This window comes from Pygoscelis adeliae, unplaced genomic scaffold (assembly GCF_000699105.1).
Source record: "Pygoscelis adeliae isolate BGI_AS28 unplaced genomic scaffold, ASM69910v1 Scaffold38, whole genome shotgun sequence".
Classification (NCBI taxonomy): Eukaryota; Metazoa; Chordata; class Aves; order Sphenisciformes; family Spheniscidae; genus Pygoscelis; species Pygoscelis adeliae.
Window position 1 is genome coordinate 10,165,053 of NW_008825614.1, and position 13,472 is coordinate 10,178,524.

Sequence of the window (13,472 nt, forward strand, 5' to 3'; positions counted from 1 at the left end):
ATGTCCATCTTGCCATTTTATTCCTAAAAACTGGATCTCCTGTGCAGATCCCTTGACCTTACTTTGTTTTATGGCAAAACGGGCCTTCAGAAGGATTTGGACTATTTTCTTCCCTTTCTCAAAAACTTAATCTACTGTATTGCCCCACGTTGGGCACCAAAAAGGACTGTCATGGTTTAACCCCAGTCAGCAACTAAGTACCACACAGCCACTCGCTCACCCTTTATATGCACTATACCAGCTACTAGGAAGAAAATTAACTCGATCCCAGCCAAAACCAGGACACTATTCTCTTTCCAGTGCTTTTTCATACAAAGGTGCTTCACAAGTAGATTTGTATCAGCCAGGAAAATAGTTCAGCTATGTTTACATAAATAATCTCTAAGGACATTTCCATCCCTTTGCTTCCTTTTGTCCTCCTTTCCTTTGCATACCTAATCATCCTCTGGTAGCACCAGTTTGCTGACGGATCACTGCAAAGTCGAACAAACAAGAACAGTCACCATAAACTGAATTATAGTACCTTCCAACTAGTAAAGAATTTTTTCTGTACTGTCGTATTCCCTATAACAAACAGTATTTAAACCAGATGTTTCAAATCATATTCTCAGAAAATTACTATCATGTTTTCAATCCTTCTGTCCTGCTAGTAAATAGCTTGAATTTCCTTCAAACCTTCTAACACAATCCTATCGCTAAAGTTTGCTATTTCTGAAAACTGAGAGGCATTTTCCTTACAAGTTTCTAAGGAGACTCCAGCATAATTCAACTCAAGGAAAAAAAAAAAAAAATTACGACCCCAAGTCTGGAGACTGATTTTTTGAGTTGGTAAATGACCTGAAATTCACATTTTCAGGGGAGCCAATATATATGTTCTTAAGCGTTGTCTCAATTCCAAATCATTTGCCTAGAAAAATTTACACATTAGCAATGACTCACATCCTTAGACAGCAGTAAAACAGTTAAATTTAGTTAAGAAATTGCTTCATTCTGAGAAGGTTCAATAATATCAATAGCCTAACCTAGTCAAAAGCAGAGTCTTTGAATTGTAAAATCTTATCATGGACACCGGCCAATACAAGAGAGGGTTCTGAAGTGAGGGGTGCAGAGGGAGGCACTCTTTTCAACCCACTGATATTGGTTATGTCTCAAAGCATACAGGTTTCAATATGAATGGATAATACCTTTATGTAAAATGCAAATTAAATAACAAAAGTATAAAAGCTGTTCATAAGACATTTGTTTCGGCAATATGTGAGCCAGTTGGTTAAGTACCTAGGGTTAATTACATAATCCATAAAAAAATCTGTATCACTGATTTATCTTAAAGCTTCACTGGGTGACCCCTTGTTTTTGCTGGTATTCATCAGCTAAGATAATTTATCTATTACCCACCACCAACAAGACTTCAACCTGGGTTGTTTGTTAAGACAATTTGTTGGTTCCAACTTGAGTGCAATACTTTCATTCACCCAAGTAATTCAAAACAGAACACTGCTATCACAAATAGCAAAACAAATTCATTTAGACTCTGCTGCTCATCTTCAATGAAACACTAAGTTTATATATTACTCATTTATTTCATATATGTTAAAATGTCACTTATACTGAGAACCATAATTGAAATAATCTGGTAATTTATTTCACAGTCTAATTATGGATAACATCCATTTTGTTGAAATCCTGGCCTAATCATGCAGAATAACATCATGCTAATTCTCCTTTCAGCTGCGTCCTGACATTATGAAGCAACCTCTGTGACTATGCTTTCTAAAGTTTTACTCCTAAGACCTACCAAATACAAATGGATTAAAAAACCCAAGTATTTTGGGGACATTTGCTCATTCCTGTTCCAAGTCCCACGAAAGACTTTGACAATAAACGTACACAGATTTGATTTAGGAAAGTTTATTACAGAAAAAATACAAGTATTATAATTCGGAGTATTTTCGTATTGATGATTCCCAAATGTTCAAAATAAGGAAAACCAAAACTACTTCATTGTGGAAGGCTGATAAAACAAGGGAAAAAATTGGAACCAGTAAATGTTAACTTAGATCTGATACTCTGTTTTGTAAGAAGCAGGATAAAACTAAGAAGTTGTGACATTGCTTTTAGAATAGCTCAAGCTTCACAAAGTTATTTAACATTCAAAAAGTGTCAAGTGAAAAACTTAATATATTATGAATTAAACTTCTTTACTTGGATAAACCAAGTTTCATTTATTATTATTGTGAAAAACACTCTACATTCTATGGCAACTTGATCTCCTGTACTCAGGAATACTGCTGCTATTTTCCTGACTTGCTTTAGATTTTGATTTTGGTTCTACACAGAGTAAGGATACCATAACTACGGACACATCCCTGCTTAGATACATATGTAGTACAGTGCTAAATATTACACTCTCATTACAGAAAAAAGGGTGACGAGAAAAGACATGAAGAAAGGAAAGGCTTAGCTCATCACAGCACTGCGATACCCAAGAATGGAAATCAGGAAGCAGAAAAGACCAAATATTGAGGCAGACCAATGAATAGGATGGGAACACGGGATTTCATGTTGACTATAAAGGAAATCCTCACAGCAAACTGAACTCCATTTACATCATCATTTAGGATCACTCAAGCAGAAGGCTGTACAACTTGAACAAAGATTTTAAATGAGATTTGGATTCAGACACTGAATTACTTTGTTCAAACCACTGATTTATTAAAATGGTCAAAGAAATACGGTAAGGTGAAACTGCCCTAAACCAGAGGGGAGAGCTCAGGAAAGGAGGGATGCTTCTAATCCCAGTGTAAAACATGCCCAGTCAACTGTGATTGTCCCGTTTCATTCTTCTAGAAAAAATACAGAGTGATGAATAGGAAGGGATTAGGAAGTCATACTGTAAATACTAAACACAAGAGTGAGAGCGTGTGTAGGCATGTATTCTTCAGTATTTAGCTATCACTGCTCTTACAGAACTACTTCAGAACACACAGTGACAGGTAACAAAATATCAAACTCTCAAAATTCTTTCATGGCCCATGCTCAAAAAAAAAAAATTAATTTAAGAACGCAATATATTAAATTAGTACCATCATTTGATTATATTCTCTCCCATTTTATACCACAGACTGCTTTAGGCAAATCAACAATCCAGTCTCTACTGAAAATAAAGTCTGGAAGGGACAGAGAGTGGTCCTCTTTATCCAGAAGTTCTGTGTTTAAAACCACCCTCCACCCATCTTTGCCAGACGGTATGTAAGCCCTTCATCATGCAGAGAAGCATCCTAATTATCAAACGCAAGCTATTCTGGGACAAGATGATCTTAGTTTCTCTTGGTGACACTACTCCATACTGACCAGTTTTCTTATCCTTTGGGTAAGTGAAATCACAGGCTTGAAAGCTATTCATATATGTGTGCCTTATTACAGTCCTAATGACTGTATAACTATTGTGCAGAGACCCACCTTAGAAGACTGTCTAGCCTAGCGGATTCAAAATTCCCTCTTGAATCCAGGCAATTATTGATTTAAACTGAAAAATTACTCCGTCCTTGTTCTAGTGAAGATCCCTAAGTTGGCTAATGCAATCACTAATGTCTGTTCCAGACACAGCTCAGACAATCCCCCCAGGGGCAGAAAACGCCTGGACGCCTGGTGACCAAAGTGCTGGAAATTGTGAAGTCTTGCAACCCAGAGAGCAATGAAAAGCCATGTGAGGAAGACTGATGTAAGTAACCTCAAAAGTGGCATACGCCCTTGCTTTTCCTGCCTCTTCAATCACAGGGAACTTTGTATTTGTCTAGCACGACAGTGAATACACCAACAAAGCTTATTAGCTTTATCTTGCCAGAAAAACTACACGTTTAATTTATAATGAAGCCAAGAGGCCCCACAGTTGGCTGTTTTCCCAGATCCCTTCAAGAAACCAGAATTTGTCAGTCCCACTGCCTATGAGTAACGTTCCATCTTGCCAATCAAGAGGTTATCTCAAGGCACAAGAAGAACATAGTATTAAAATGACTCCTCTTCTTTGAGCGATACTTAAAAAAAAAAAAAAATTCCTTCAGTATGACAGATTCGCTGAATTGTGGTTTCAGTTTTTTGGAATGCTGGAGCACAGATAATATCAGAAACTCCAATGGAGTTTTCTTGTAACTTTGCTATTGCTATCAATCTTATGTGACACTATTACAGCAACGTGTATCAGTTTAAAACCCTACATTAGCCAGCTGCAATAGCTGATCTACAGAACTAACATTGTTAACCTCACCGTCCCGTTTTCCTTCTTCGTTTGAAACTGCTTATCTAAAAGGAGTAGATATTCATTACTTCAGAGAAAAAAAAATAAATAAATCAAGTACTTTAGTTACTAAAGGCAACAGGCAAGATTCTTTAATAACATCAATATAAATTGAGTGAATGTTCCTTATATTACTAGGTCTCAAAAAAAGAAATTGGCCTGCTATCTTTCGCACACATCAGAACATTCGATTTTTTAAAAGACTATTACCACACATCTGGGAATATAGGTACATATGCTACATATGATCCAGATATTTTTATTTTTATTGTGGTATCACAAAATGCTTTGAGCAAAAGAGGGGGTTATATAAAAATAAAGCAGCATATTCTCCATTTACAAATTCTGATTTATAATATAGCCAGGCATAAAAATTTATTTAGAATCTAGTAGGTTCCTCTAACATTGCTGCTGCATTGGAAGCCATAACTGTGCACTAAAAATTACTGTAGTGGCATAAAATTTGTTTTGTGTAAAATCAATTTTTCAAATTTAACTTATGCCTCCTCCACTAGTTTAGATGTCCCACATAATTTACTAAACAATTTTCAAGTGCATGTTAGGCACCTATGAGTAAATTCACTCACAGATTTCACTGCTCTGAAGTTTAATAAAAGTGATTTTTATGCAACCCTATTCAAAAGCTGTCTGGACACGGTGCCAGGCAACCAGCTTTGGGTAGCCCTGCTTGAGCAGGGTGGTTGGACAAGATGACCTCCAGGGGTCTCTTCCAACCTCAACCATTCCATGATTCTGTGAAAACAATTTGCCCTAAAACTATAAATGCACTGAACAAAGACCCTTAGGAATAGAAAGTCTCGTGTTTCCTCTGTTGATGTTCAATGCAAAAACATCTTACAATGTTCTTCAGCAGTAGAAGTCTGTGCTTAGGACAACTGTACTAAGTCTCCCACTTCTGGTTCAATGACATAAAGCAATTCAAACTCTTCACTATAGTGCCAAGAATGCCCAGGAGACGATTTATTGTTTTCAATAATGAACTATGAAGTATCCAACAGACAAAAGGGAATTTCACCAATTAATTCAAGTGATCATGTACTGTTTATTATAACCTGAACAAGATACCTGTTACTATAGGCTATGAAATCACCAGTGAGGGCCATAACAGCACCCAACTTGGAGCCGTGAAATGCGTGCTCCTTTGGAAACCAAAAGCTCATAAAATGAGAATGCTGGAGTGCTCTTCAAGCTACAAGGCATCTGCCATGACTGATCTGGATTAGGCAAGAAGATCAAAAGTATATTCCTTGGGTCAGTCCCTGGAGAATACACTGTCACCTCTACCAGCACCTGTAACTTATGGACTATCTGCCATTGAACATACTGTCTGAAGCTAAGCTTGTGGACCTTTTAGGACCCACATTCCAAATTAGAAAAATGTATGTAATTATATGGCTCAGAAAGGATCAAAAAAGATCAAATCTCACGAGCTAAAGCCTCTCCTGAGAGGGAAATGATCTTGCTGACACTGAATCTGTATGCTAATCAGTCACCTTTAAAACTAAACTAGCAAAGAGTTGAAAAGTGGTGTGAAGAAACTGATGTATTCCCCTGCCCTAATAATGTCTTATGAGTCAAACATTCATAAAAGGAAAAAAAAGACACACCGTGCCATCTGAGCTGGGCTGCAATTTCTCTAAAAACTCTCAATGGATTCTCAGAGAAGTGGGAAGTCAAACAGAAGGGTAAGCATCCTATTTTCAATGTGGTCATGGCTCACTATAAAATGAAAATAAATTCTGTGTTGTGTCCTCATTTCCCATGTGGAAATTAAACAACTAATCTCCTTCCTGAATGGTAGAAATGAAAAAGTCTCACAGGATAATTATGCTGAATTTGAACTCACATAATGAAGGCTCTCCAGTGTTCCCTGGCACTTTCATTGCTACCACAAGATTTTATATAGTGGTATTTTGATAGAGATGAAGGATTAAAAGCTTGTTTAATTTCTCCTATTACTACTCTAACTGAAGATAACACCTCTATCTAAAATCCCATCCCACATGGTAAAGCAATTCTGAGAGGATATTCCTGAAAAGAGAAGGGACTCTAGCATCTTGGAGACACAGGGTAACAAATTAGACAAAAAACAGCTTCTGGAAATTTCTAAAAGCCGTAAGTTTCAACTTTGACACGTTCAGTGGTAGTCAGCAAGCCTATAACAGAAAGGCTTGAATGAAAGAAAAAGCAGCAGCAGAAGTGATCTGATATCCCTTCAGGGACACGGAGAGACAAGTCCTCCATGACCCTCCAGGACACATCTTTGAAGTCACATATGTCAGTTTTAATAAAGAAGCTGGCACAAGCCTGTGGGGACTTTAGGTCTTTTTTGTGGTGTTTGAATTCTCTGAACTGGGTTTGGAACCAGTTCAGTGGCATGCCTTGAGACCTGGAGTAAAAGGAGCAGAAGTATGTCTTTTTCTGACAGAGATAATTACAGAAATACTCCTGTACTTGCACTGCTTGTTAAACCACAGAGTTCCTGAAGAAAAGTAGCTATTTCATCTGTCCTAGCTGAGCAGAAAGCCCAGCATATCTTCCTTCTACCTCCCTGCAGAAGCTGGGCTGATGAGCAGCCAATATGATCCTGGAGCACTGTACAGTGCTCCTCCTTAAATGTTCATGATCCAAGCATGTAAAAAGCAGAGAATAAGCTTCACCACAGGTATATTACAGAGGCAAAAACTTATCCAGTCTTAAATAAGAGGTCATATGCTCACCCACTTTGTAAATGTACACGTGGGCCATCTTTGTTGGGACAGTCTTACTTCGTTCTTTTCTGTATAGTTTGCACAACCAGAGACTCAGACGCATGCTGCAGGTTTGAACGGGCCATTGCCTACAATGTTAATACTATAGGATTTTTAAGCACTAAATGTCATCGTAGAAAGTGTCAAAGGGATATTTAAAAGCCCATCCTGCATTTTATCAATTCTTACAAAGCCATATATTCATTCATCTGGTAGGCAAGTTCAAGGTCACACCAGGGAAGATGAAACTACCATAAATTGAATTAAGTGTTTGAAAATGTAGTTCCTTCTCTGTGCTCTCTCGTCTCGTCAGGGTTGGAGCAGAAGAGCTGCCTGAGGAGGTAAATCTACTTCACAGATGAGGGAATGGAAAGAAAATGATCTTTAAAGTACAAACACTGAACTTTAAAAGTTATGAATACTAAACCAACACTGCTGTTGTAGTAACTATGACCACTACTGGTTTTAAACAACTGAGTTATAAATTCCATTTGCAGTCTCCCTCTCTCTCCTGCCATACAGTATTTCTTATTAAGCATAAGATATTTAAGCTTTTTGAAAAGCAGAGGGCATTTATTTCCTCTGGAGAAAGGCAATGCTTCTTATCCAAAAGAGCAAGAAAATTGCATTTGGAGTCTTCCCAAATACTAGCTAAACAAGTAACATCAGCACAGCCACAAAAAACAAAAAAAAACCAAACACCCCCCCCCCCCAAACCCAAACTTGCATTTTATTTGCCTGCAGCTGCATTGCACAATGAAGGTAGTATTAACCACCCCAACCCAAGACAAGACATGACCTCCCCCCAAAGCAAGGGGTGATTGATTCACTGCTTCCTTTTTCTTTCAGAGTAACTGTTACTTATCTTTTGTCCCAAATGCTATTTCTCTAAAATGCTTTGATTGCAAAGTATTGATTTTTTTTTTTTTCTTCTATTCCTTTTCATCCTGGCCTACCAGCACACATAGACAGATGTGGCAAAGAGAATAATGAAGCACAATCTAATGTTTTTCAGTTTCAGATTTCAAATTTGCCCAGCATGATCCCTTATTTTATTTTCTGACATTCTCCCTTTGCCTGGAGTTCTAACAACTTAAAATGAGATTTTATGCAAGATTTACTTTCAATGAAATGAGAGGAAAAAAATAAATCCTGAAGCTCTATAAAACTAAGTTTTTGCATCAGATTTTCAGACAAAGCTAAAACTCATTTCTGTAATCTCCAAATTTCTTGCATTTGCCCTATTTCTATTGTCTCAAATAAAGGTGCTATCAAGCAGCATCACTGTAGGAGCTTAGAACTGGAAAGATTCCAGAATTTAAAATGTGAAGCATGTGGTTTCCTCAGCAATCTGGAACATGTATTTTGTTGCCTACTAGGTATCAGTAGTGATGCCAATTGTCATGTTAATTTTTTCAGACCTTTGTTGCTCATAATCTTCTTCTGTATCTTTTGTTTGATCTCTAATTGGCCAGTAAATTTTCATTACTTTCTTCATCTGGATTTTACAATGACCAGAAAGTATACTTTCTAGTTCACCACCTTTAATCAATACAGCAATGATATTAATAGTTCATAAAACAAACTATGCAGTGGCCTGCATTAATGAATCCAAACAGAGACCCAAGAGTAAAGGGTGCATTTTAAATAATTTTTGTTTCAACAACAGAAATTGCAGACATTTAGTGTAGCACAGTTTTGGGCAGCACACCAAACAATTTCTTGTCAGTGTCATCAGAATAGCTGATTACACATCTAAAACAATCACAGAAAATAAAATAAAAAAATAGAACAGAAGTCCAAATGCCCAGCATAGCCATATATCATTTGGCTATGGCTATACTACTGGTAGAGGCGATCTTTCTAAATTTCAAAAGAAAGTAGACAGCTTTTCCTAAATAGGTAAGTTATGCAAGATAATGATTTTTCAATAAATTCTTTTCTTTTCAACATCTTTATGATTTTAGCTTTTGTTACAAATTTTCTTTTTATCTAGCATTAAAAAAAATATTAGTGTTCAGAATTTAGTTCGTTAAGAGTACCCACTTCAAAAACATCCTCAAATCTGATTATGTACTGAGGGAAGAGTACCTGGTAAAAACTGATTGAATAGTATCTACTAATCTAATTCTTAATTCGGTTAAATTCCTTCAACATGCCAACACCCATACCCCATACCTCCTCATAACTGCAAGCAGCTTTTATATGCTGCTGGTGCTGCTTCCAATTATCCATAGAAAAATATTTCTTAACACTACACAAGAGGAAAAGCTTTTTTCGTACCACACGTCTTTCATAGTCTTTCACTGTGTTCAATCAAAATGCCTAAGTACCATTTAAATCATGCTGATAAACTTAAAACAAGCATTTAATATCAGATAACTAAGCCAATAAAAAAAATACTACTATCTATGACCTCTGAAGATACTTTAAACTGTACCATCCAGATCTTCAATTAGAATATACAGATTAAAACCTGGTCTGTCTGAACATGCCAGTTTATAATCAGAGGGAGGAATAAAAAGAATATTGTGCATGGAGGCAAATGTTTAAAGGCTGCACTTTTTTTTTTTTTAAAGAAAATAAAATTCTGAACTGTCCTGGAAGGTCTGAAAGACAGCACTTGGATAAAGCAGAAAACAGGCTGTGCACTTTAATAACAAGGTGCACTCTAGAAATGCAAAAGAGAAAAAGTAAATCAGAGTTTACAAGCTTTAAAAGAAAAACATTTATATGAGAGGAGCTACAGTCTTCTAAAGTTCCAGGCAGAGGGCAGAAATAGCTATCTGTACAGTCAAAAAAGGACAGGCATCTATATCAGAAAAATGAGACTTCATAATTTTTTCTCTAGCAGCTGAAACAGACTTTATGCAAGTTCTCATGACTTCCACAGTATATAGAGAAAATCAGACCTGTCCTTCCTTAGGTATTTTCTCAAGCTCTGCTTTTCTGTGGAAAAATGCTAGAGAGAACAAGAAAATGCAAAGCCCAACCTACAGAAAATCCCAAACTTAGTCTTAGATGCCAGGTCTGGAGAACCAATTAAGAAATTCAGTTAAAGACATCAATCCTAAAACTTTAAAGGACTGAATTGGTGCTCATTTACCCTAGGCCATATGGAAAATAAAAAGAAATTCCATATTGCACCACAAACCCCAGATAAAAGTAGTGTCAGCTGGATTCTCCATAAAAATATTCCAGGTTTGCAAGTTATAGAAACTGAAAAAATCTTCTTTGGATTTAAAAACTTCACAAGTTCATGTTAAAGGAAATGGTTCCAACAACTTGAAGGCTGAAGCAAATTCAAATCTCTGCATGTGATTCTAGATAGCAGCAGCAAAGAGCTATTTTTCTACAGATAGGTTATATGTTTCTTTGTTTAAGAAACTCAGAGACAGGTTTACAAAACAAGTCAAATTGGAGTTTATTATGGCAGTGTTATCCTCTGTTGAGCTATCTAGGAGAACAAGACCTCAAAACCTTTACATCTAAAAGCTTGGGCCCTTACTTTCCAGTGTGAAGAGACCATCTACTTTTACTTGAAAGCAGCAGCAAACAAACCTCAAAAAACAGGCTAGCCACATGAAGAGACAAGATGAAACTGTCTTAATATGGATTACAGTGGTCTCAAGAAAACAAGTATTAAAAAAATGAGTAAAAAGAGAACCTTTAGCACTGCCTATAAATGAACCAATGAAAGATCATCCTAAAGAGTTAAGCAGAGCAAATAAGAAAACATGTGAAAAAACAGTGTAAATGGAAGTAAAACCACCACACTGACACTTAAAATTCACGCAAATATCAGGTTCCCCACTTCTTGGTTAAACATTTAGCTGGGATCTCAATTAATGTTTGGAGTGTGCATGACCAATTTTGAAAACAAAGAGAAAGCACAGCACAAAAATTAGAAATCTGTGTTTCTAAAAAGATGAACAGTCAAAAAAATGAGACCATGAAGACTGGGAATTAGGGCTCTGTTGTAGAATTATTAATGACTTATTTATGGCTAAACTCCACGCCTGAACTTCCATTCCTGCATGAAGTTGGCTGTAACAGAACTGAACATGACCTAAACCCTCATGATTCATAGCTATATGCTAGAAGAAAAGGCATTGGCCAGGCGTCAGAAATTAATCAATATTCTGAACTATTAAAATTACAAAAATTCCACAGAATTGCTTAAAGGCCTAGAAAAAAAACACATTCACAGCCTAATACATGGAATACGAGCTCCAAGAGCAGCTTCTCTAAAAATACAGAGGAAAAAATATTTCGTAAATCAAAATTTCTTGTGATACATGTATTTCTCTCTTTTGTGTAGCAGCTGTTTGGGAAACATTGTGTGCAATTTGCAAACGATCATCCATAATGACATTCATTGCCCTAGGACTCAATGCCCTTCGGGAAACCTCTCCGATTTCCCTGACAGGGTCTACTTTTTCTTATCCAGACCTCCCCCATTTCACTGACAAGGTCTACATTTTCTTATCCAGAAAGATATGCAGGATAGTCTGAACCCTAATTATCCTGTTCTAGTAGCTCCCAAGAAACATTAAGTATGATAAAACAGCATTTCTAATGAAAGTTATACAAAGTTATCCCTAAACTTTTCTCAGTAAGTTACACAGGAATCATCCTAATTGCTTCTGCTGATACAACCCCTCATTCATTTAGTTACATACTGAAGTCATAGTCACCCAGTGCCCTGTGCCTCAGATCAGCGTGGCTCTGTTAAGGTGGTGGGTGCGAAAGGATTGATTTTTCAGATGATGTGCCCTCCTACAAATACTTCAGTCATTGTTAATTATGAAGTGAAAGCAGAAGCAGCACATACAACCACTGAAAGGCAACAACCTCTGCTTTGAATTCTTTCTGTTTTTTCTTCAAAACTTCAAACTGAAATTAATCACTCACCATCTTCCTATTACATGAATGGACTCAATCATTAATCTCCAAAATGTAAATTCTAATTCAGACTTTTTGACAGACTTGGAAATCGAGATGCATCAGAGATGTGTATCTGACTTAGACCTCTACAATCTTACCTTCTTCTGAAGAACATTAACTTTGCGTTCCTTCACCTCTAACATGTCCTTGAGGTCATGGATCTCTCCTGCTTGAGTCCCCTTCTCCTCTGCCATCTCCTGAATCTGTTTAGTCTTCTTATTTAGCATAGTCTCCTTCTCTTCCAGACGTAATCGTAACGCATCCACCTAGATTCAGACATGCAGAAACAGGGTTTGTTTAGCACTGAAGGAGAGACATTTTAGAAAAGTTAAACTACACTTCCACAAGGGAGTGAGTGCTGTCAAATTACAAATAGATTCAGAAAACTAACATCCCCTTACTTTAAGGCTTCGACATACATAACCTTGTGATAAAACAGTTATCACAAGTGGTAGGAGACTAAACAGTAAAAGCAATCAAATATTTTATTCCCAAATTATATGAGACTAGTGCTCCTTCTTGGAAAATCTCAAATCATACTTCTGACATAACTCAGTCTTGTAAGATACAAGTCTGGAGTTTTTTTCCTCAGAGTAGAAGCCAACACAATGTGTTGTTGAGAAGTTCTCTCACGTGTAGGAAAACTGACCCCTTTATCTGAAACATTACTAACGTTCAGAGATTTAAACATTGACTCTTAGTGCCAAACAGTCACTTCATATTCTAGGTTTTAATCAGAGTATTAGCTGAGCCTGGAGGTAAAGAAAGCAGAGGTCTTTGTGGCCACTGCAGATCAAAACATGGAAGAAGGGTTACCTTAGAATGGGTAAGAATATTTTGGCTTAAATAGCAACATAATAGTTTAAATGTAACATGCATTTTCAATTATATTAAAGATAAAAAGGAACAAATGACACAGTACGGGATATTGTGGGTGCAATTTGGACACACAAACATACTTAGAGCACCCATGGCCTCAATAAATTTAGAAACACACTCTGGGAATTCTATGGTATTCTCAATTTCAAAACTGCATGTTGAGAAGCTTTTGCTTTTCCTTCTGCATTTCTCTTACACAAATGAAACACAGAGCTCACAAGACAAAAGAAATGAGAGAAGGAATCAGAGCTATCTGAATATAAATTTGATGAGAAGAATAAGGTCACCACAGTGCACAGACTAATCTCAAAGACCATTGTGGAATACGAAATCCAACACCACCAACCTGCTCAAGACACCAAAAGAAACCCACTGACCCTTATCTACTCAGCATTCAGACAGAGCTCAAATCTACCAGCTTGGCTGCTAATCTTATTTGACAGTATCAGATTTGGTTCCTGTTAGCTGAATCCATTACAGGACATCAGTCACACAGAGTAAACGGGGTGATCAATGAATTTCTTGGTCCTTCTGCACAGCATAGGCTAGCAGAGACATGAAGTGAAAAGATGACTTGGACA

General features: G+C 36.9%; 1 protein-coding gene across 2 annotated transcripts in view; it reads right to left on the reverse strand.

Annotated features, from left to right (window-relative positions):
- Window positions 1-13,472, reverse strand: part of ERC1 (ELKS/RAB6-interacting/CAST family member 1) — a 310,978-nt gene that overhangs the window by 205,896 nt on the left and 91,610 nt on the right. For both annotated transcript variants that reach the window (XM_009332891.1, XM_009332890.1), the window contains exon 7: window positions 12,111-12,278. In XM_009332891.1, the coding sequence (XP_009331166.1) occupies window positions 12,111-12,278 (168 nt within the window). The remainder of the gene's footprint in view (window positions 1-12,110; window positions 12,279-13,472) is intronic.